Source organism: Perognathus longimembris, chromosome 28 (genome assembly GCF_023159225.1).
Source record: "Perognathus longimembris pacificus isolate PPM17 chromosome 28, ASM2315922v1, whole genome shotgun sequence".
NCBI lineage: Eukaryota > Metazoa > Chordata > Mammalia > Rodentia > Heteromyidae > Perognathus > Perognathus longimembris.
In genome coordinates this window covers 92185779-92208210 of record NC_063188.1, presented here as the reverse complement: position 1 = coordinate 92208210, position 22432 = coordinate 92185779, and the positions used below count along the sequence as shown (strand labels likewise).

General features: G+C 33.7%; 1 protein-coding gene across 2 annotated transcripts in view; it reads right to left on the bottom strand.

The window, feature by feature from the left end:
- The window catches only part of Dmd (dystrophin), a 1916788-nt gene that overhangs the window by 1101570 nt on the left and 792786 nt on the right, over nucleotides 1-22432 (bottom strand). For both annotated transcript variants that reach the window (XM_048336444.1, XM_048336436.1), the window contains one exon: nucleotides 5404-5576. In XM_048336444.1, coding sequence (XP_048192401.1) covers nucleotides 5404-5576 — 173 coding nt within the window. The remainder of the gene's footprint in view (nucleotides 1-5403; nucleotides 5577-22432) is intronic.

Here is a 22432-nt window from a genome sequence, read left to right as displayed (position 1 = left end):
ACTATGTTTAGTGGAAAAGAATGTACAGAAATAAGCCTCCTAGATAAAAATGAGTGTAAGTCACAAATCAGTCAGGTTTCTACTTCATTCTTATCCTCACGTAAAGAGCAATGTCTGATTTATTTTATGACATTTAATAAAGATGAATTTTGCAATTATAACATCCATGAATTTGATGATTAATGATGTCTCAAAACTTATGCATTAGGAATGCTGAAAATCTAATGTATTTTCTCTAATTTAAAACTTATCTAAATATTTAGGTCTAAAGGTTGCCATATTTTATTCACAATAAGTTTTAAATATGAAGATATACCATTTCGTATGTGATTAGGCAAATCACTAACATCACTGGGTTTGCTTCTTCACCTTCAAAATGGCTAAAACAGGGTCAATTACTATGCTATTATCTTAATTTTAAAAGCACTTACTATTATCTGTGAATTTTCTCAGTTTGGATAATTAGTTAATATTTAGGCCTTTTCCCTTTCCACTGTAAGAACAAATTGTTTTTCCCATTCTGTTGATGTCAGAGTTGGCCATGTGAGAGTATTTGGCTAATGGAATGTCAGATAACTTGACAAAAACATAGTCTATAAGTGTTCTTTGGAGGTTAGGTTCCACTTACGCTCTGATGATGAAGACAGTATGTCACCAACTTTAGGGCCTGAACAAAAGCCATATGTAGCAGGTATAATCCAAAAGGCATTTTAGAAAGCTATGTTGTGGTAGAATCATACCATTCTAGTACTTAGGAGGCAGATGTAATATGATCAGAAGTTCAAGCCTTTGAGGGAAGTCTGGGCTAAATGGCAAGATTCTCCAAAAGAACAAAAACAGCAAACCTAAATCAAAACAAAAGTAAAACCAACCAGAAAAGGAGCATGCTTTGTAAAGTTTAGAAGAGATATCCTACATCTTAAGTAGATCTCCTAGCCAAACCCAGCTGGGTCAGCTACATTATAAACAACCTAAACTCCTAGGCATATCTGTTTTAAAACATAATGTTCTAGGGTTATTTGTATCATAGCAATATTGTGACAATTGCCTAGTAATCAATATGAATAATCAATATTTTCTATAAATAATCATAGGCATCAATTTTGAAAACATTAATATACATTTTCACATAGGCCAAGGGAAATTTCTTTTGCTAGTACTGGGGCTTGAACTCCCAGACTTGTTGCTCTTACACAGCATTTTTGCTTACAGCTGTTGCTATATCACTTGAGCCATGTCTCCAGTCCAGTATTTTTCTGGTTAACTGAAGAGAAGGTAGTATCTCTTGGAATTTTCTTCTGCAGATTGGTTTGGAACCATGATAATCAGATAACAGCCTCCCAAATAGCTAGAACTATAGGCAGAAACTACTGTACCCACTCCTCAAAGGTATTTTGTTCTAAACTCAAGTTGGCTTACTAAAATTTTCAGTAGCTTTTAGTTGAGAGGCCAGTATGAATATCTACTAGGTATATGTCAATTTATGAATGTCTAGATTCTATATCTCCATGAAAAATTAAGAATCTACCACTGCATGTACCTCACTGGGAAACAAGGTCCTGTCTACCACTACAACAGAGACCAAATTCGAGTTGTTTATTTCACTGTCACCTGGCAATTATCTAGTTGTATGAACTAAGCTTACTCTTTTGTAATAGAGTATGCCATCTAATGTCTCACCAGCAAAATCTGTCTTGACGACTACTTTATTAAATGAAGTTTTCTTAGAGTCAGCCACAGCTACACATTTATGTATTACTTATTATTTTCTTTACAGTAGCAGAAATGACTAATATAGAAAAACAAACACATAGCTTGCAGACAACAAAATTCTGTAAACTAGCCTATTAGTGAAAAAAATGTTAGATTCTTTGAACAGAATCCTTAATTATAGAGTAAGTGCCACAAAATAAGTAATAGTTTAAATTTTTTCTTGACAATGATAGTAGCAAGCGACATTCACTAGTAATGGTTCTCTGGCAAAGCAGTGGATCACGGTCCTGACATCAGGTATTAATTCAGATATACCTTGTTTTTTGGTGCTGAATTTGATTTGAGATATTTAACTTTGTTTTTATAGATTTACCAAACTGTTTCCATGAGGTACTTAATATCCTTCTAGTCAATTATGCAACTCTACCAAAGCTAATCAGTGTTATTTGTGTTTTAGGAAAGAACCTTGAATATCCCAAATATTTTTTATTCCCATATCTCAATTAGATGCTTCCATTTAATTCCTTATGGATCTCATGCTTGCCTAATTCTATAGCTCTTATCTACCTAAAGTTACTTTGCTATATGTTTGTCCACTTTTCCTCAAGGACTGAAAAGTTCTTCAAATCAGAGAAGAGGTTTAATAATCTCTTTGTGGTGATTATAAAAAAATTGAAATAGTCTAAGAATGAATTAATAGGTGTCAGAATTGTCAGAGCCATATGACTAAACATTTTCATCATTAAAATAGCCACTCTTAACTAAGCCATTATCATGAATCCAGGAATTCTCTAAACTCCAGGCATAATGTAAATACAGTATCAACAGTTTCTCAAAATGATCTAGTGAGGTAAGTATTTTTGTTTTCTTGATGAGGAGCTTGTGGAAAACAATGTTACAGATCTTGCACAAGAAATTGTAGCTAGATAGTTTATAGCAACACCAGGACCTCAAATGAGGTTCAACCCTAGAGTTTCTGCTCATAAGCAATTACTTAAAGCAATTTTAGGCAAGACTAGAGTAAAAATTATGGAAAAAATGAAAATTCCAAACTAATGTGTAGAGAAGTTAAATGGGAGAAAAATTAGAAATGTCTCCTGGTTGCTGGACAAGAGTAGATCTAGTGGGTTTAGTAACACTGTATATTGCCTGAAATGAAAGATCTCAGATTTGGGGTGAAATTGTATCCAGTTGCTCTGTGGAACAGTATTAGCATCTCTGATCCTTTTTAAGTTTATGGTTTAAATTGACTTGAATAGGAAACATGTATATGTCTGTGAAATGGATATCTGGTTCACTGGCCAAAGATAATTTACTAGAAAGTTGGAGAAAAAAGCCTTAAGAACTAGAAAGTATTTTCTATACTTTAGTACAAAAGTGGTAAATTGGTTTCTGAAAAAGCCTAATAATCACTGACTGGCTACTTAAGAAACCAAAACAGTGTGTGCGGAGTGGTGTGAATAGCTTAAAATATTTAGAGAAAATACTGACAGGAAGAAAACAGACTAGAATATTCTGACAGTGGAATGAGCATGCCAAATGAGGAGATAAATGGAAATTCATTAACATCAACACACAGAGGATATTGATAACTCACAATAGGGTGCTGAAAGTACACTAAGGTAGCAATGGAGGATTAAGTATGTCTTTCTCCCATCCTCTCCAGTCTCCTTCTGTTTTCACGTTTTCTCCCCTTTTCCCTTTCCATCTTTCTGAATCTCGTTCCCTCCCCTCCTTTCCCCTCCAGTCCTTCTCCAGTCTTTCTCCCTCCCTGCCTCCCTCCCTCAGTTTCTTCCTGTTTTCTTTCCTTCTCCCTTCCTTTCCCTTTCCCTTCCCTTCCTCTCCTTTCTTTCCTTCTCCTTCCTTCCTTTTTCCTTCTTTTCTTTCTTTTTTTCTTTATTTCTCTTTTTCTTTCCCTCCCTCCCTCCCTTCCCTTTCCTTCCTTCCTTCCTTCCTTCCTTCCTTCCTTCCTTCCTTCCTTCCATCCTTCCTCCCTTTCCTTTTCTTTCTTTCTCCTTGCTTTGGAAAGGGCCTCCTTAGTTTGAACTCCAGGCAATTTGCAACTTGTGATCACAATGTACTAGAATTATAGATATATACTATCACACCTAGTTCTGAGTTTCCTCACATTAAGAGTGACTTGAGACGTATCAGGATCTGCAGTTTTCAAGGAAGATGAGATAATTGTGTTAGAACAACCAAGGAGACATAGTTTCAAGCTTATACCAACTTGTCTACACACACACACACACACACACACACACACACACAGACTGACCATTTTGAGCTCAGTACTATGTAAGACTTGAGTGCATTACACAAAATAGGCTTTTCTAGCTTTTAAGGAGCTTGTTGCAAGAGGCAAAAAAATAAGCAAGCTGATTTCTATGTGGTATATTATAAGTACCATTAGGGAATATACTTTTGATGGTAGCCATCGAGCCTGTAAACACTCATAAAATGATTTATTGACATGAAGTTACATTAAGTGGTAAAATAATAACCAAGTTTCCAGAAATCATGATTCACTAATCATCTTAGATTTTAAGGATATAACGTCTCTGGTAAGGCTAGAAGGACAGGTAAGCCAGAGAGAATACAAAATATTTTGTGACTTGCACATAAATTTAATATTGTTGGAGCAAAAGGTGAGAAAGTTGTAGGAGAGGAAACAAGTTACATAACATGAAAGTGACCAGATAGGGGCCATGTGAAGTTCCTAAAATATTCTGCAATATATTCTCAGGGAAATGTGGTTATAGTGTCAAAGCTTTTATGTTTTCGAAAACAACTATGGATGAATAATAATGGAAAACAAAGTAGGGAAAACCATTGCGGACAGTTGAAATTAAAGCTAGAAGTACAAATTTTGCTTCATAATGTAGTAAAAAAAAGCATAATTAAAATAGAAGTAAAGCTAGCTAACAATGGATGGATACAAGAGATACCAGAAAGATTTCTGATAAGTATTAAACAATTGATTTTCTTTCATCTGTTAATAATGAAGAGAGTGCCTTCAGATTAAAAAACTTTGAATAGTTGGTTTAAGCTTCTAGAGAACATTATTATTTTAATCTAAAATTATAAGAGAAAACATTCACATTTTTGAAATGTAAAGTAAAAGAATGAATGAGACTCTTCTCCCAAATACATCCAAAGTAAAATATTTCAATTAAAAGAAACACTGAAAATGATTTAAATCTAATTAACAAATTCTCTGTAACAAATAAAGAATACAAGATGCACTGGAGATTAGAATACACAATGCATCAAGTATAAATCTCCAAAACAGAAACAACAAAGGACAATCAACATTTGGATGGTGAGTTCTACTTTAAATATATTATCTACATATCTATCAGTTTACTATAAATATATAAGGGACAGATTTGCAAAAAATGTGTATTTGTATTTTACAATTATTTATTCTTCCTTAATTAAATGACAAAGCTACTTTGAACATTACCTGAAAATGTAGAGGATGATGTAGTGTCCAACATAATGTTAACTTCAGTAGGAAATAATTTTCAGATTTCAGTTCATTAATCAGTTCATTTTTTATATGTCCTCCCTTCCTCTTCACTTACCTTTTTCTAATGAAAATGTTTCTCCCTTTCTTTTGTTTTTCCATGGAGAACACTGAAATAGGTTCCTGAAACCAGGTATAAGTAAGATGAAAGTGTTACCTACCCTTGTCGGTCCTTGCACATTTTATTTACTTTTTCCCACTGGAAATCCAGTTGGGTGAGGGCTTCCTGTAGCTTTGTCCTTTCTGTGGGTGTGGCATTTTGCAATGCTGCTGTCTTCTTGTTATAAATAACATCAATCCGACCTGAGATTAGTTGCAGATTGTCCTTTATAGTCTGTAATAATGAAATTTTCAAACAAGTGAAAAAGGAAATCAACTTTCCATGGAAAGAAAATATAAAGAAACAGACCTAGAAGAAATAGAGTTACAATTATTTTCTAAGTTTGTATTAATATGCATTGTACAAAATAATGGGTCTCCTAATAATTATTGATTTTTTAGCTATTATGCTGAAGTTCAGTAATTTTAACATGTCTAAATCCAATGAATAGTTCATCTTCATCTGGGTAGAGTCTATCAGTATCTACACCTATAATTTCCTCCACTTGAATTCTGGAACCTTAGTTTAGTTTTCCTTGTATTTACTTCCCCACTACTTGTCAGTCGCTTTTTTTGTATGCATTTTAATAGCAAGTAAGAATGTCAAATTGCTGGATAAAGGTTTTTGGCGTAAAACACAGAGAAGAAAGATTTCCCAGAAATCAATCTTTGTGACCAGCCAGAGGAAAGAATAGGAATATACCTAAATATAAATTTTCATTGCACAAAAATTCCCAGAACAACAAAGTTCAAAATCAAGGAAAGAAAGAATGTCACACAGAAGGAAAAGAGCTGCTAACAAGTCAAATGCAGCAACAACTTTCAGTGAAAAGTCAGTTTGGCATTTCGTTATTTTACCAAGAGAAATTTCTGAATGTGAAAAGTATAAGTCGGGACTGAGCAAAATTGCATTGTCATCCTCTTTCACCAAGGGAGAAAATAGCTTAATACGCTATTATAATTTTCTGTATTTGACATCAAACACTTACTTACTAAAGAAAATGCTATTACTAATAGTAATGGTGATATAAAAAGTTGAACAAGGTAGAGTGCATTTAGGTCTGCTACTAATACTCTTAAAGTCACTGGACTCAAACATGATTCTTAACAGTGTATCTATTTATTTGGCAAAATATTCCTACAATTTTATTCTGTCATGCCGATACTGGGGCATGAATTTAGGGATTGGTCACAGTCCCTAGGCTTTACTGATTAAGGCTAGTATTTTACCACTTGAGCCACAGTTCTGTTTCTGGATTTTTCTGGTTAATTGGAGATTATAGTCCCAAGGACTTTCCTGCCTAGGCTGGCTTCAAACCATGATCAGTAGATCTTACACTCCTCAGTTGCTAGGATTACGACATGAGTTACCGGTGCTTAGTACACAATCTTCTTTAAATAACCTAGAGCCTTTGGTGGGATTAAGGCTGTCCTACTAGCCAGATTAGATTTGGTGCTAGGGATATATACCAAAATTATTTCTTTGTTACTTATATTAACTTGCCTGATGTGGCAGTTTGATTTCACCAGCACTTAGTTGGATTCAACATCTGATTTTATACATCACAAATCCCATTTTTGCTTCATTGTCAGGTCAATCGCAAGCATCCATTGTTCTGAGGAACTTTCTACTTGATACCAAGGAATCAACTTATTTTGAATCACATTGCAGAATCAGCTACATATATCTGTACACTGGGAACTCAAATGCTTAAAATGCCTACCTGTAAGTACCTATAGAGGAAAGTATTCCATGAGAAGAGAAAGATCTTACATCCTAGAATGCAAGAATTATCCAGTTGTAGTTTTGAAAAATTATGCACTTATGGCTTCAGTGTGCATGTTTAGTCTCTGAGGATGTGAGCTTTCAAGTTCCTTAATTTAAATCTGAGTCTCTAAGGAGCTCTCAATTTTCTGGAAAGTTGTAGAATTACTCTGTATAGAGTTATGAATGGTTTTACGGACACTAGTAAGCATGTTGCAAGCACAGGAAAACTTTCAATGTTAAATTAGAAAAACAAAAACTGGGCCAGGGTTGTCATAGTCCCAGGACATCTCGATAATCGTTCCATGGTGCATTCTATGAGAATTCTGTCAAAATTGGCTGGAGGCAAGAAAATCCCTTTTAAAATCCTTGCACATCCTCTTGTCCCCCAGGACAAGTAGAAAAAATTAGTCTATGTACCAAAGAAAATTTTGTAGCATTTTCATAGTTTAAAGTCAAAGACGAGATTTCTTACAGCTTTTTACTCTTTAGTTTGTCTAGAAATAAGTGATCTTTATAGTTTCTGACCCTCTAAAAATGAAACCATAGTCCCTGTAGTTGCTATGGTGATAGAAAAAAAACCCTGGGACTACTATACAATATAGCTTCTCCATTTGTCTCTGAACAGTTCTTTATCTTATCAGAAAATATGATGTCAAAATGATGAAACACCTACTTTTTAGTCAACTTCCTTCTTAATTTTGACATGTTCCTATAAATTGACCTCCTAAGTCCCAGAATGTAATTCTGTAAAAGTTTGCTTTGAGTTACTTTTCCTGCAAAGGACAATTTTAATATATAAAAAGTGAAATATTAACATCTAGAAGGCCCTTGGATTTGAATTTATATAATTTATGTCCTTAATAATTAAAATATGATATACCATTTTCAACTGTAGTTCACACTACTAAATTGATTAAATAAGACCAAGATTGATGCACTTTGAATAGAGGAAAATAGAATGAAGTAACTTACATAACTGGGAGAAAATATTCAGATATTAAACTAAGTAACAAAAATATATGAACATTATGCAATGATTTTTTAATGTATTTAAGAAGCTTGTTATTAAACAAAGATTCATTGATAACATAGATGTAATAATGTAGGCCATCAGAAAAAAGCCATTATAAAGGAGATATATGCACAAATAATGTAAGCATAAAAGTATTTTGTTTATCTAAGTATTATAGAGTAGAGGTCTTCCACAGGACAACATGAGAAACTGAAGATTGCAATTTATCTAGGAAGCCAAACAAGAGACCTATTTTCCAACTAATCAAGGTGAGATAAAGTCTCAAGTAACAATTTAACTATGTTCTGCTCCCTGTCATAAAGTGTAGATTTCTACTATGTAGTTGTTCTTCTATTTAATGAAAAGTGACAATTCCCTAGCTGTCATAGAGTTTCATTACAGGCCCTATCTTTGCCAAAAAGGCAATATTTGAATGCAATTTTTGAAAGTGAACATAGATATTGTAGAAACCACACAGGCTAAATATAGGGAATAATGATATATGAATTTGATGTACAAAAGAATGCTCATTGCTTTAAATGAAATAACCTGATAAAGAACTAACTTAACATTTAAGGTCTTTTCTTACCTATACCAATTATTTTTTCCCAAATACTATGAAATTCCAGCATGATCTCTCATTTTTACAATAGCATCATTTCTGCTATTCTTGTAGTCATAGAAATGAATGGGTATTCCCCAGATCCACAATGCAAAATACTATTCAATACACACTTCAACTTCATCACACAAATAATGAATAGGGATGTCTATAATTTACAGGTGTTTACTAAGTCATTGTATACCACAAAATGAGCTCAAATATACTTTTATGAGTTTACAGATATTATCAAGTTAAGATTTTAAATAATATATAATTTGTATATACATTAATCTGTCTTTTCTGCCTTTCTTATTTTCTGACATTTTTGTGAAACTATGGCATGTCCTTCTCAACATTTCATAATCTACTAAAATGCAGGTATCATCTCTCTTTTTATTAGAGTGTAAAGGACAGCATGTGAGCCTTAAAATGGGGAGTTAAACTTACTCATGAACACCTAATTTGAATGCAGGAATTTCTTACATTGTTCTTCAACTACTGTTAATATACATTTAGATCTAGACAGATGTTATGAGCTGTTCACATATCTCCCTGTTTATTTTATTTCACTTTTACTAGTTATTAAGCTATTAGAGTAAATAGTGAGATGCTAGTACATCTGTATATTCTATGTCTTCCAATAGTTTCTTCAAAGTACCTCAGTTACCTAAAAAAAGTCCTTCATTCAGAATTCTGTTTGCTCATGTCTACAAATGCCACAGAATATCAAGAAGAACAAAAAGAAAAACACAAAACCTTCACTACAATGTTCCCAGTGCTCCTTAAATATAATGATTGTAGTCTGTCAGGACTGACTAATGTGAAAACAGTATCACAAATCAATTTGTGATAGTGCATTGTGTATTAAGTTGTACAGGATGTTTAAAATATGAATAGAAAATCCTGATAGAAACACCGGTATTTGCTCACACCAAAGGATTTCTGTGTGGAAGCAAGTGTTTTTCTCAGTTAAAAATTGGACATGTGACATTCTATATTTCCAATATTTTTATAAACAAGATATACTTTTAAGACTTATGTATTGGGCTGGGGATATGGCCTAGTGGCAAGAACGCTTGCCTCGTATACTTGAAGCCCTGGGTTCGATTCCCCAGCACCACATATACAGAAAATGGCCAGAAGTGGTGCTGTGACTCAAGTGGCAGAGTGCTAGCCTTGAGCAAAAAGAAGCCAGGGACAGTGCTCACGCCCTGAGTCCAAAGCCCAGGACTGGGGGAAAAAAAAAAAAAAAAACCACTTATGTATCTCAGCAATGGAGATGCCAGGTAGGTTTACTGTAAAGAAAAAAAAATCAAAGCAATAAAACAATCCAAGGAAACCTGAAAAACTGAATATGGCTGAGCATATAGGATGAACAAATGAAGTTCAGATATGTCCCTTGCCTTTCAATTTGCACTCACTATTTCATTTAATTATACATCAATGGATATTACTTTTATAAGAGCTTAAAGACCATGTGAGCAAGCAAGAAAGTTCAAAGATGAAGTGGTATCAAGTATGTATAAATAAATGCAAATGAATAACGACTATTTTGGGGGACGATACCGTAGATATTTTTGATGCACTTATTCATGCTGTTTATGTTTGGGAAACATAATTACTTTCACAGTGTTTTCCATGAAGAATTGAAAATCAAACCCATTCTCTCATATGATTGTCTTGATCATGAATGCATAAATCTAACTCTCTTCTGTTTCCTTATGCTTTTGAGATCTTGTTAGATTATCCTAATAAGGGGAATTCCTTTATTGTTTAGGTAGTACTGAGGCTTGAAATCAGGGCTTTGTATTTGCTTGGCTGGCATTCTACCACTATGTTACACTTCCATTCCTAAGAATGATTTTACTATTTAGCCTAAGATCTGGTATGTTAAATTCAGGAATTGATAGTAATTGATACCCATTAATCATATATGACAAATATTTCTTGATTTTTTTCTGAGAATATTTACTTATATTCTTTACTACTCAGATATTATCATACTTGGGCAAGAGTAATTGTTTTACACTGAATTATAAAAGTTGAAATATTTGAACACTTTCACATGGTGATACTTTACAATATTCAACTGACTTGCTCCTTACTACCAATTTAGGTTGGAAAAATGAAGAGAGACTATATTATTAAAATAGGTTAGTCACAGCAGAAGATCACAAGAGCCGAACAGCTACATCCGTATGAATGCATAAGATAATGCTAAGTGAAATGAACTCCATGTTATGGAAACGACTGTTATATCACTGTTGTAATTACTTTCAACGTGCCATGTGAAACCGTAGCTTCTGTTGTTGATGATCCTCTTTGTATCCCCTTCCTGTGGTTGTAGCCGCACTATCACTGTATCTTATCTGAGTACACTGGATACTGTATATACTGGTATTAGAACTAGGGAAGTGAAAGGGAATATCAAAATCGAGAGACAAAGGATAAAAAGACAAACAACTACAAAAGCAATACTTGCAAAACCATTTGGTGTAAACCAACTGAACAACTCATGGGGGGAGAGGGAAAGGGGGAAGGAGGAGGGGGGAATGAGGGAGGAGGTAACAAAGAGTACAAGAAATGTACCCAAGGCCTAATGTATAAAACTGTAACCTCTCTGTACATCACTTTGACAATGAAGAAGAAAAAAAATAGCAAGAAAAAAACAAAAACACACAAAAAAATGAAACCAAATATCAAATTTTTAAAAAGAGGTTAAAAATTCCCACAAACTAGATCATTCATCACTATGAGCTCTAATACTGTTAGTGAAGCCAGGAGTCTAAACTCAGAATTAGAACAAAAGCTTTTAAGTTGTTCAAAATGCATGGGAGAAAATAAATTAAACATATATACATTGAAAAAATAAAATCATGGAGGGGGATGGCAGAGAAGGGAAGGTGGGAGAAAAATGAGGGAGGGGGTATCAAGTTGAACGAGAAATGAACTCACTACCTAATATATGTAACTGTAACCTTCTGTACTTCACCTTGACCAAAAAAAATCACTAACAAAGCAAAAGAAAATCAAACAAATTAGAATTTTTTTTCCTTTTGGTAAATATCATGTTATATGGAGACTGAGTAACATTTATCTTGCATTTTGTACCTCAAGGTTAATAATTCAGAAGTGAGCTATTAATTAGGCATTTAAAATTAAACAGAAATACAGAAAATGTTACCCCTGAGTAAGTAAAATCTGGCTTTGGAAACAGTACAGGAAAAAGATTTAAATAAGAATAAGATTTTCTAATAGTAAAATTTATCAATTGCAAACATTTTAGCTAATATTTTTAAAGTTTTACTCAAGAATATATAATCTTAAACTGTTTAACACATTCTTAAATGTAACTGAGTTTTAGGATTCTTTACTTGAAACTGCATCTTTTTTTTTAAGTTGTAGCATTTTATTTATTTTTGTTTTTAAATTTTATTGTAAAGTTGAGGTACAGAGAGGTTACATATATGTAAGTAAGGTAATAAGTACATTTCTTTTTGAACAATGTTATCCCCTCCCTCATTTTCTCCCACTCCTCCCCCACATCCTCCCTTACCAAGTTGTAAAGTTCTATGTCAGGTAATTCTTAGCAGAGGATCATAACAGCTCAATAGCTATCTGCATATGATCATATGAAATGATACTTATTGAAATGAACTCCAAGAAATGGAAAAAAATAGTTCATTTGAGTGTACTATTTGCAGTTATGTTTCTTTCTTTCTTTCCCTCTTTGGTTTATTCCCTTTATTCCCTGATGTCACTGTTTTTTTATTTCTGTACCCTTTGTCATGCATATATATATATATATATATATATATATATATATATATATATATTATTGGGGAAGTGAAGGAGAATCACAGAAAAGTTGGAACAAAGGGTAAACCAATCAATGCAACAGTGATACTCACTAGATAGTATATTGAAACTGCATCTTTTAAGTTTTTTATTTCACTATGTGATATGCAATATGGACTTATAAAATCAAGAAACTCATAAAATTATGTACTTCAACTAGAATTCTTCTACATAATCCAACATAAGATTGCTGTATCCTCAAGACAGCCTTGATGAGTAGTTTGGGTCAGGCATTGTCAATGATCCAATTTCATTGTTAAGAAAAGAGGCCTCGAAATGTATTTGATTTGCCCAAGGGTACAACCACTAAAAATCACATTCAGTGTCTAAGGCTGCATTTGAATTCAAATACAGTGCTTTGTCAAACTCTCTGTCATCTTTATACAGGAAAGCTTAGTGATTAGGAAAAAATGTTGTAATATTTTAATTACATATGGATTCCCTGTCACATACTTTCATAAATGACTGGCTTAAAATTCAATATGTACAAACCTAGAGCAAGAGGCTCTATGTTGGCATATATGTAGACTTTGGAAGTCACATTCATGGATCATTTAACTCAATGAGTTTGCATATGATATTAAATAGGCTAATTTCTTTGAATTATAATACAAGAACTTAGAAACGAATTTGCTCTATCTCCTCTGTAACAGTGTCCATGCCTCCATGTGCCTCACTGTCATTCAATCACGGGAAAGATATATACTGAGTACCTACTCAGTGCTAGATATTAGATATTGTAATACAGTAGTGTAGACTAAAATCTAGATAGCTGTTTGTGGCGTGTGTGTGTGTGTGTGTGTGTGTATGTGTGTGTGTGTGTGTGTGTGTGTGTTTCTGTTGGTTTGGTGTCTGATGGATGTAGGTCATCATAGGAAATAGGTGAGAAGAAGCAAATGGATCTTTTTCAATCCATTGAAAATGCTAGAATAGTCCTAGCAAAGGATCACAATAGCTCAATAGCTATGTACATATGGCCATATAAAATCCTAATCAAAATAAACTCCAAGATATAGAAAAAAGAGTTTTTGTTGTTGTGGTGGTGGTAGTTAATCTTCTGTGTGAAGTTATTTCTATTTTCTTTCAGTTTTTAAGTTTTTTCTTATCCCTGATGCCACCGTTTTTGATTTTTGGTACCCTGTGTCTTGTATATACATTTATCTGATTTGAAGAAGGGAAGGGGAATAGCAAAATGGTGAGGCAAAGGACAAAGGGTGAACCATTGCAACAGTGATACTCACAGTACACTATGTTGGAAATGAACTTTACAAATTGTGGGGGGGGGGCACGTTGGGGGAGGAAAAGTGGAAGAAAAATGAGAGAGGGAGTAACAATGTTCAACAAGATATGCACTCATTGCCTTATGTATGTAATTGTAACCCCTCTGTACACCACTTTTAGAACAAAATTAAAACAAAACATAAGAAAGGGAAATGCTGAAAGGTGTACCTTTTGTTGCTGAGCCAATATCACCATTTTGACAAATGTAGCACTATAGAGAAATGGCTTTACATATATTTAAAGGCATGTCTGTATCTGACTGAGTTATAACATCCTGTACTATTATTTTATGTTTGGGAAGATGAAAGTAATAGCTTTCTGCAGTTTAAGACACAAATAATGACTTCCAATGTGTTGTAACATGTTTAACAGAGAAGCATACAATTTCTATTTCTCAGAAAAAAAGTATTAGGGAAACCCATTTGTCACTCTTGTGACAACACCCACTAGGTACATCTATCCTAAAATTGAAAGAGCAAAATTGGAAAACCAAAAACTTAGAACTCCACTTTATTTCATTCTTTGGAACTTGAGTTTATCTGACAGATGAAGGTAATCCCCTATATAAATCTAATTCTTATATGTTCTACTCCTCATCTAGCTCCAAGGCACTATCTTAATGATATCAAGTTTGGAAGAGTGCTCAAAAAATGATTGCAGTGCTTATTAGCTGGATTTTTTCTGAGTTTGTAAAGAAACTTTAGCAGTTATTTTTAGGGCATCTATGAGAAGTTGATTTTGATGGTTTCCTTTGTAGTTTAATATTCATGTGTGAAATATACTTTCGAAGGAAGTACATATTTTGGTCAAATGTTCTCCAATGGGTGATATGTTATCTTTGCATAAATAGTAGGCAATTATATATCACAGATCAAAGATAATGTCAGCATCACTCATAACAGCTTGAAGAGTTCATGAATTAAGAAAAAACATAGTATAAATAAGTTCAATTTACCTCATGATTGTATGATTTAGTATGTGATTTTCTGTCTTTCAGACTTCATAGAATAGGGATCATCAACATAATCTTGTTAGGAGAATGAAAGAAGTAAGTTCTTACAGTGCTTTATAGCAGAGTTGGGAGAAAATTGTAATATGAAGGTCAGACAACTGCTGGCACTGACAAAATAATGGTGAGAGAAAGGGATAAACCATACCATATAGAAGAGAGATAAGCCTAAACCACTAAAGAAAATTGGACCAGAGCACATATAAATGCGACGCGTGTATATCCATATTTTTTCAATATAAGAGCAATTAAAAAGTAAGTTATTATAGCAGTGATTTAAGTAGGATTCAATCTATAGTAGATATTTCAATGTTAACATGCATTATATGATTGAAATAATAAAAATCATAAAAGCATGAAGTATCAATATTCATAATAGAATAAATATATCACTTTAAATTCAGTTTTTCAGAGAAATCTTTAAATAATATTACTCAAAGTGTTCATATGTGGTCTTTATGATCATTTTTCATACTGTGATAATACATTAATAAAAAATTATATTTTTCATGTACTACACTACGGTGTTGGTAAATTTAAATAGAATAAAAACATTTGTAATCAAAACTAGCTTTGAGATTCTATATGATCCATGATTATTTAATTTAGAAAGTCTGCAATGTTGCAATTATTATCATATTGATGAAAAATTCAACACTTTATCTAGGATTCAATTATATTCCTTCAATTTTGTTCAGAAAACTGTGCACATATAGTGCCTCCTGCTATTATTTAATTTCCCTAGCACCAGCCAAAAATATAGTCACTCTTTTCATGGCATTAGCTTCAGCTAAGTGACGGGCACCATTAAATTTGTGCTTAAATAGCATGAAATAGATTCCAAAGGAGAAAGACCATAACCAGTGTGATAGCATCTACATTTCCAGTACTATTTCTCCTACTTCAAAGGGAAACTGAAACATGCATATATATATATATATATATATATATATATATATATATATATATGAAATCTTACAACACTCTGGGGATCATCCACAAAATACAAAAGTTATACTACTAAAGTCCAAAATCTGTAGAGCTTTTCTCCACCCATGCTTATTTTTTGTGCAAATATATAAACCTGCTATTTTTGCTTTAAAATTACTTCCATAATATGAGATTTTCTCACTACCACTCTTCCTCAAATCATCTCTTGTTCAACAAGATTTCTTTTTTTCACTCTTGGTCCCTCTATCTCTAATACACATCCAGAAGCCAGTGTGATCCCTTGAAAATATCATTCAGAACATGGAAGGCATCTTCTCAAAAACTTAGGAAGTGTTCCATGTCACCCAGAAAGAAAGGAATCAACTCAGCACTCAGATGGACCTACAAAACTCCTGCGTACTTGCTTTCTTTTCATCCATTTTATTACAATCACTCTGGCTTACTTGCTATTTCTTGATCAACATAGGCTCACCATCAGATTTGGACCTGTGGTACTATTTGTCTACCCAGATAACAAAGATGACTGCCTTGCTTTTTTTTTTAAATTTGCATCCCAACTTTACTTTCCTTTCTCTCTCAAATAAGGACTTTGATAACATCCTTTTCACTCTGTTTAAAATGACAATCCTGCCTCTTGCCATTCTACTTACATATGCATATATATTTAGAGCCAGTTCCTTCTTATCTAACTTTATAATCCAAAGTGCATATCACCTTGAATTAGAAAATATTTACTTATTCATTTTTGTTTGCTTATTTTTTGTTTTTTACTGTCACAAAAAAACAGTGATCCATTAGTTTTGTTCACTGTTTTATTAACCATTTAGTATATTACGTGGAATATGATAAGAATTTGATTGCTTTGTGAACAAGTGAATCCTCACTCCTTAGGTCATTACTTGTTGTAAAACTTTAATTTATGGCCTAAGAAACATGCACAAACCTAATGTAGTCAGGGAATATGTGAACAACTGTGATTCTGACTGTGGGGATTGGTAAGTTTCACTACCAAGTTTTCCCTTGTATAACTGACTACTTCATGATCACATTTGAACTTTCAATTAGGGGAAAGTCTCCTGCCAGCATATATGAGCTTTCTTTATGTGCCTATGTTTCTGTTGCAATCTTGGCCAGCAAAACAGCGTATTTTATCCACAGCAAGTAGAAAATCTTTATAATAATCATTTAGATGAGAAAGTTGAAATGATGAGTGTCTGTCTTCCTAAATTCCTTCTCTTACTTCTTTTATCACATTTTTAATTTTTTCCTTCTTTTCTTCCCCTCCCTCCCTCCCTCTCCCTCTACTTTCCTTCCTCCCTCCCACCCCCCCTCCCTCTTGTCTGTCTTTCTGTAGCTCTTAGGGCTTAAAATCGGGGCCTGGGTGCCAACTCTGAGATGTTTTACTCAAGGCTAGCCCTCTACCACATTGAGCCACATCTCCACTTCCGGTATTTGGATGGTTAATTGGAAGAAACAGTCTCATGGACTTTCCTTCCAAGCCTGGCTTGGAACTGCAGTCCTCACATTTTAGCTTCCTAAGTAGCTAGGATTAGAGGCATGAACCACTAGCTCTCAGCCCTTTCTTCTTTTTATACTTTCTGTTTAAATTAGCATAATCTAGACTCAATCGTCTAATTTACTATCCACAAATTTATTTTCATTAGGCTTAACATAACACACTAGATTAGGAGCACAGCTTTTGGAACTACTTTTCTTTGTTCAAAATCTTGCTATGCTGGACTGAGCATGTTACTACTCAGTTGGAGAGTACTTGCCTAATCACATACAAGGCCTTGAATTTGATTCCTAGCATCTCTCTCTCTCTCTCTCTCTCTCTCTCTCTCTCACACACACACACACACATACACGAATCCGTGTTATATTTTAGTTTCTTCATGTATAAAAATAGGTGTAATAATTTTTGATACTTTATAGAATTTTGAATAAAAAATAAGAAAATACAGGTAAGTTGTAATGCTTAGTTTTATTTTATTTTTCTGAGAGATTTTCAATTCCTTCGTTATGAAGGTTATATATTTGCACAGGACATGGAATTATAGGCTGATGTATATCAGATGTTAATACAATCTGCTGTTTCTTCCTTTCCTAAATGATGATACATAATTGATAAGAATGCATTTTGCTCCCAAATTTTCATGTTGAATCGAAATCCCTTTGAAAAACAACTTAAATATATAAAATCTGAAAAAGTGCTCAAGTTATTGTTATTTTATTGCAAAAGCTAATGTCTAAATGCCATCTTTAATTTGAGCTTGGCTCTTCGTTTATAGAATAATCATGTTTGGCAGGGACAAAGTCAAATGGGCCAATCACTCCTTAGTGAGGGAGTAGCAAGTAATGGAATATTCCATACCAGTGCCATGCAATATTTTCAAGGTTTTCTGTGGAAAAGTGCTTACTATACAGTGTGTATGCCATATTTTTCAAAAAATTTCTATGTAGAACTCCTGTAGCAGATGTGAACATGAGAATGCACCTGCAAATGATTTGTTTGGGAAGGATCCGAGGAAACATTGGGAAAGGAGAAGCCAGAAAAAGAGCAAAGAATGAGGCAGTATTTACTGTGTACAATAGGATTATAATCTTGGCTCCGAATGTTGCATCAGAGTACAAATCATGATTCGGGTTAGTTCCAACTGCAGTGTGGGGAAGTAGTGGCTTTGACTTAACAAAATCCCTCTGTTATTCCTTGAGTGTAGGAAAATTTGGTCATATTTCTAGCTGCTAATCAGTGTATTAGGATGCTGAATGGTAGAATAAACTTACAGTTGCAGAAATATCAGGAATACTCGTTTTAGGATGATTTTTTTTCCATTGGAATCCTACATGTGTATTTTCTACTTTCAGGACAAGATTTCATATATTTTATATCTCTCAAAGGCATAACTTGTGGTAAGTGACACTTGTGACACTAAAAATTTTAACAGTCCTGCCTTAATGAGATACATCAAAGCAAGGATGGATGATCTAACCTAGTAATTATATTTTCCAAATTTTATCAAGGCAGTCTGTCTTTAAAACCAAAGAGCAATTTATTACTAGTAGGGTTTAAAATTTCAAAGCCCACAGACTGGGAGAAGATCTTTACCGGACATTCAACAGACAAAGGCCTCATCTCTAAAATATATGCAGAACTAAAAAAAATTAACTTCTTCTAAAACAAAACCCCCCAAAACCAATAGCCCCCTCATCAAGTGGGCTAAAGACTTACAAAGAAACTTCTCTGATGAGGAAATGAGAATGGCCAAGAGACATATGAAAAAATGCTCTACATCACTGGCCATAAAGGAAATGCAAATCAAAACAACATTGAGATTCCATCTCACCCCAGCAAGAATGTCATATATCAAGAAAACTAATAATAACAATTGTTGGAGGGGATGTGGCCAAAAGGGAACCCTACTTCATTGTTGGTGGGAATGTAAACTGGTTCAGCCACTCTGGAGTATGGAGATTCCTCAGAAGGCTCAATATAGAACTTCCCTATGACCCAGCAGCCCCCCTTTTGGGTATCTATCCAAAAGACCACAAACAAAATCACAGTAATGCCACCAGCACAACAATGTTCATCGCAGCACAATTTGTCATAGTGGGAATCTGGAACCAACCCAGATGCCCCTCCGTAGACGAATGAATCAGGAAAATGTGGTACATATACACAATGGAATTTTATGCCTCTATCAGAAAGAATGACATTGTTCCATTTGTAAGGAAATGGAAGGACTTGGAAAAAGTTATACTAAGTGAACTGAGCCAGACCCAAAGAAACATGGACTCTATGGTCTCCCTTATTGGGAATAATTAGTACAGGTTTAGGCAAGTCATAGCAGAGCATCACAAGGCCCAATAGCTATACCCTTATGAACACATAAGATGATGCTAAGTGAAATGAACTCCATGTTTTGGAAACAATTGTTATATCACAGTTGTAACTACTTTCAACGTCCTATGTGTATCTGTAGCTTCTATTATTGATGATGTTCTTGTATCACATTCCTGTGGTTGTACCTACACTATCTTTGTAATCTTATCTGAGTATATTGGAAACCGTGTTTACTGGTATTGGAAGTAGGAAATTCAAAGGGAATACCAAATTTGAGAGACACAGGGTAAAAAAAGAGAAACAACTACAAAAGCAATACTTGCAAAACTGTTTGGTGTAAGTGAATTGAACACCTCCGGGGGGGGGGGGGAAGGGAAAGAGGGGGAGGGAGGGAGGTATGAGGGACAAGGTAACAAACAGTACAAGAAATGTAGCCAATGCCTAACGTATGAAACTGTAACCTCTCTGTACATCAGTTTGATAATAAAAATTTGAAAAAAAAATTTCAAAGAATTTAAATTATTTAATATTAATATTTGCATATAACATAATATTTTGCATATACTATTAATATTTTTCTTATAAACCATGACTATTAAAAATGACAATATTTACTGCAATAAGAATAATTATTTCTTATCCATACATTTCTTATGCATCTCTAGTTATATCATAACCATTGCATTAGATATAGAGAGGCATTTATCTGCAGTCCATCAAAATGTTTTGGCAGTTTTCTAATTTAATATATGTATTGAAACCATGTGTGATGTTTTAATTGTGCTGTTCAGAAAACAATTATTTTAACTTATTACTCATTGTATTGTATTACATTTTCTTTCTTTTTTTTTTTTCCTTTTTCTTTTTGTTGTTGGTCATGGAGCTTGAACTATGAGCCTGGGCACTGCCCTTGAGCCTTTCAGTTCAAGGCGAATGCTCTACCACTTGAGCCACAGCACAACTTCCAGTTTTCTGGTGGTTAATTGGACATAAGAGTCTCATGGACTTTCCTTCCCAGGCTGGTTTTGAACTACAATCCTCAGATCTCAGCCTCCTAAGTAGCTAGGAGATTACAGGAATGAGCCACTGGTGCCTGGCTACATTTTCTGCTTTTAACTTAATTTTATTGTCAAGGTGATGTATAGAGGGGTTCCAGTTACATATGAAAGGTAGTGAGTACATTTCTTGTCAAGCTTATTATCTCCTCTCTCATTTTTCTCCCACTGTCCTCCCCCAACATACATGTATATATAAAACAACAGTATTAAGTACTAAAGGTGTGAAATTTCACTCATACAGATCTGTCGGAAATAAAATCAGCCACAATTTAATTTCAGATCATTTCAACCAACAGCTGTACACTTTATGCACTACTTTTCTATTTTTGCTATTGGATAATGACAATGATGAATGCCTTTAAAGAAGAAAAGATTGAGCTCAACACTATCCTCTTTCCAAAAGCCAACTGAGGTAGTAAGCCCATTTGCCTGTTTGGGATATGTTAGGAGAGAGAAGGAATCCTATAAATATATCTCATGAGAATTCAGTAATCCAGCTAAATTAAATATGCCATAATATCTTCTAACAAACCTCAGTGATCAATGTGATTACAGTTTGTGTCAGTTATATAAATATTAAATGCATCATGAAGATATTATGAGTTATAAGTATAGCCAGGGGCCTGTCATTCTGAGTGTGCCAGGTTAAGAGGTATGGAGACAAAGATATTTACTAGGCAATTTAATAAATTCAAGGTCACTGCTCTCTTGACCATTATTTCTAGAAGCATGAATAGAAATGAATACTAGATGATTAGCAATAATTTACATATTGAATGACAAAGATGAACTTACAAACTGTGCTGTCACAAGAAGTTAGTTAATGTGAATACTAAAAGGTATGCTGACATGCCTCTCATCAATTGACTGGATTTCTTTTCTTCACTACATCCATAAATGACATGATTTTTGCTCTTGACAGAATAAGAAGCAGCCTCGTACTGAAATGGATTGACTAGTTCCAGAGATCCATGTAACTCTTATTTTAGAGTGTAATTTTATAGCTTCTTTGAGATAATATATGATATTCAAGTCAAGTCACTCAAGATATTGAAACAGTGATTTCCAAAACAAACAGCATTATCTATTTGTATAGCATAAGCAGACAAATGTGGGTTATGGAACAAGCTCCCAAGAAATCATTTAGCATATAAAATACTTCAACTAATATGTACTTCTGATAGCAAACACACATTCTGTCGGTAATCTTATGTTTTTTGTGCTGTAAAAACACAAAGCTTTGGTTATACTATCATATTTCATTTTGAATGAGGAATGTATGATCACAAAATTATCTCAAGACGCATTATTATGTACATTTTCTTGGTGTTACATTCATTTATCTTCAGACACTGCCTTCTAAAATGCATTGCCTGTTTCCTCCCCATGATTTGTTTGGTACAGAATTTAATAATGTTATTGGTGACCTGAAAATTTTTGAATTTAATTGGAAGCTTGTAGATGATAATTTTAAAGAAAATATGTATTCACTTCTGGTTGTTTTATTTTTGAATTAGTGAACATTTTAATATAAAGAGGATTCATTGTGACATTTTCATACATTTTCCCAGTGAATCTTGATCTTATTTACACTTCCACCATATTTTAATTACTCTTGTTTATCTTTTTGAGTGTTTTACTTTACTGTCTGTATACAGATACATAGATACAAACATTCATATATACATATATATGTAATATCCTTT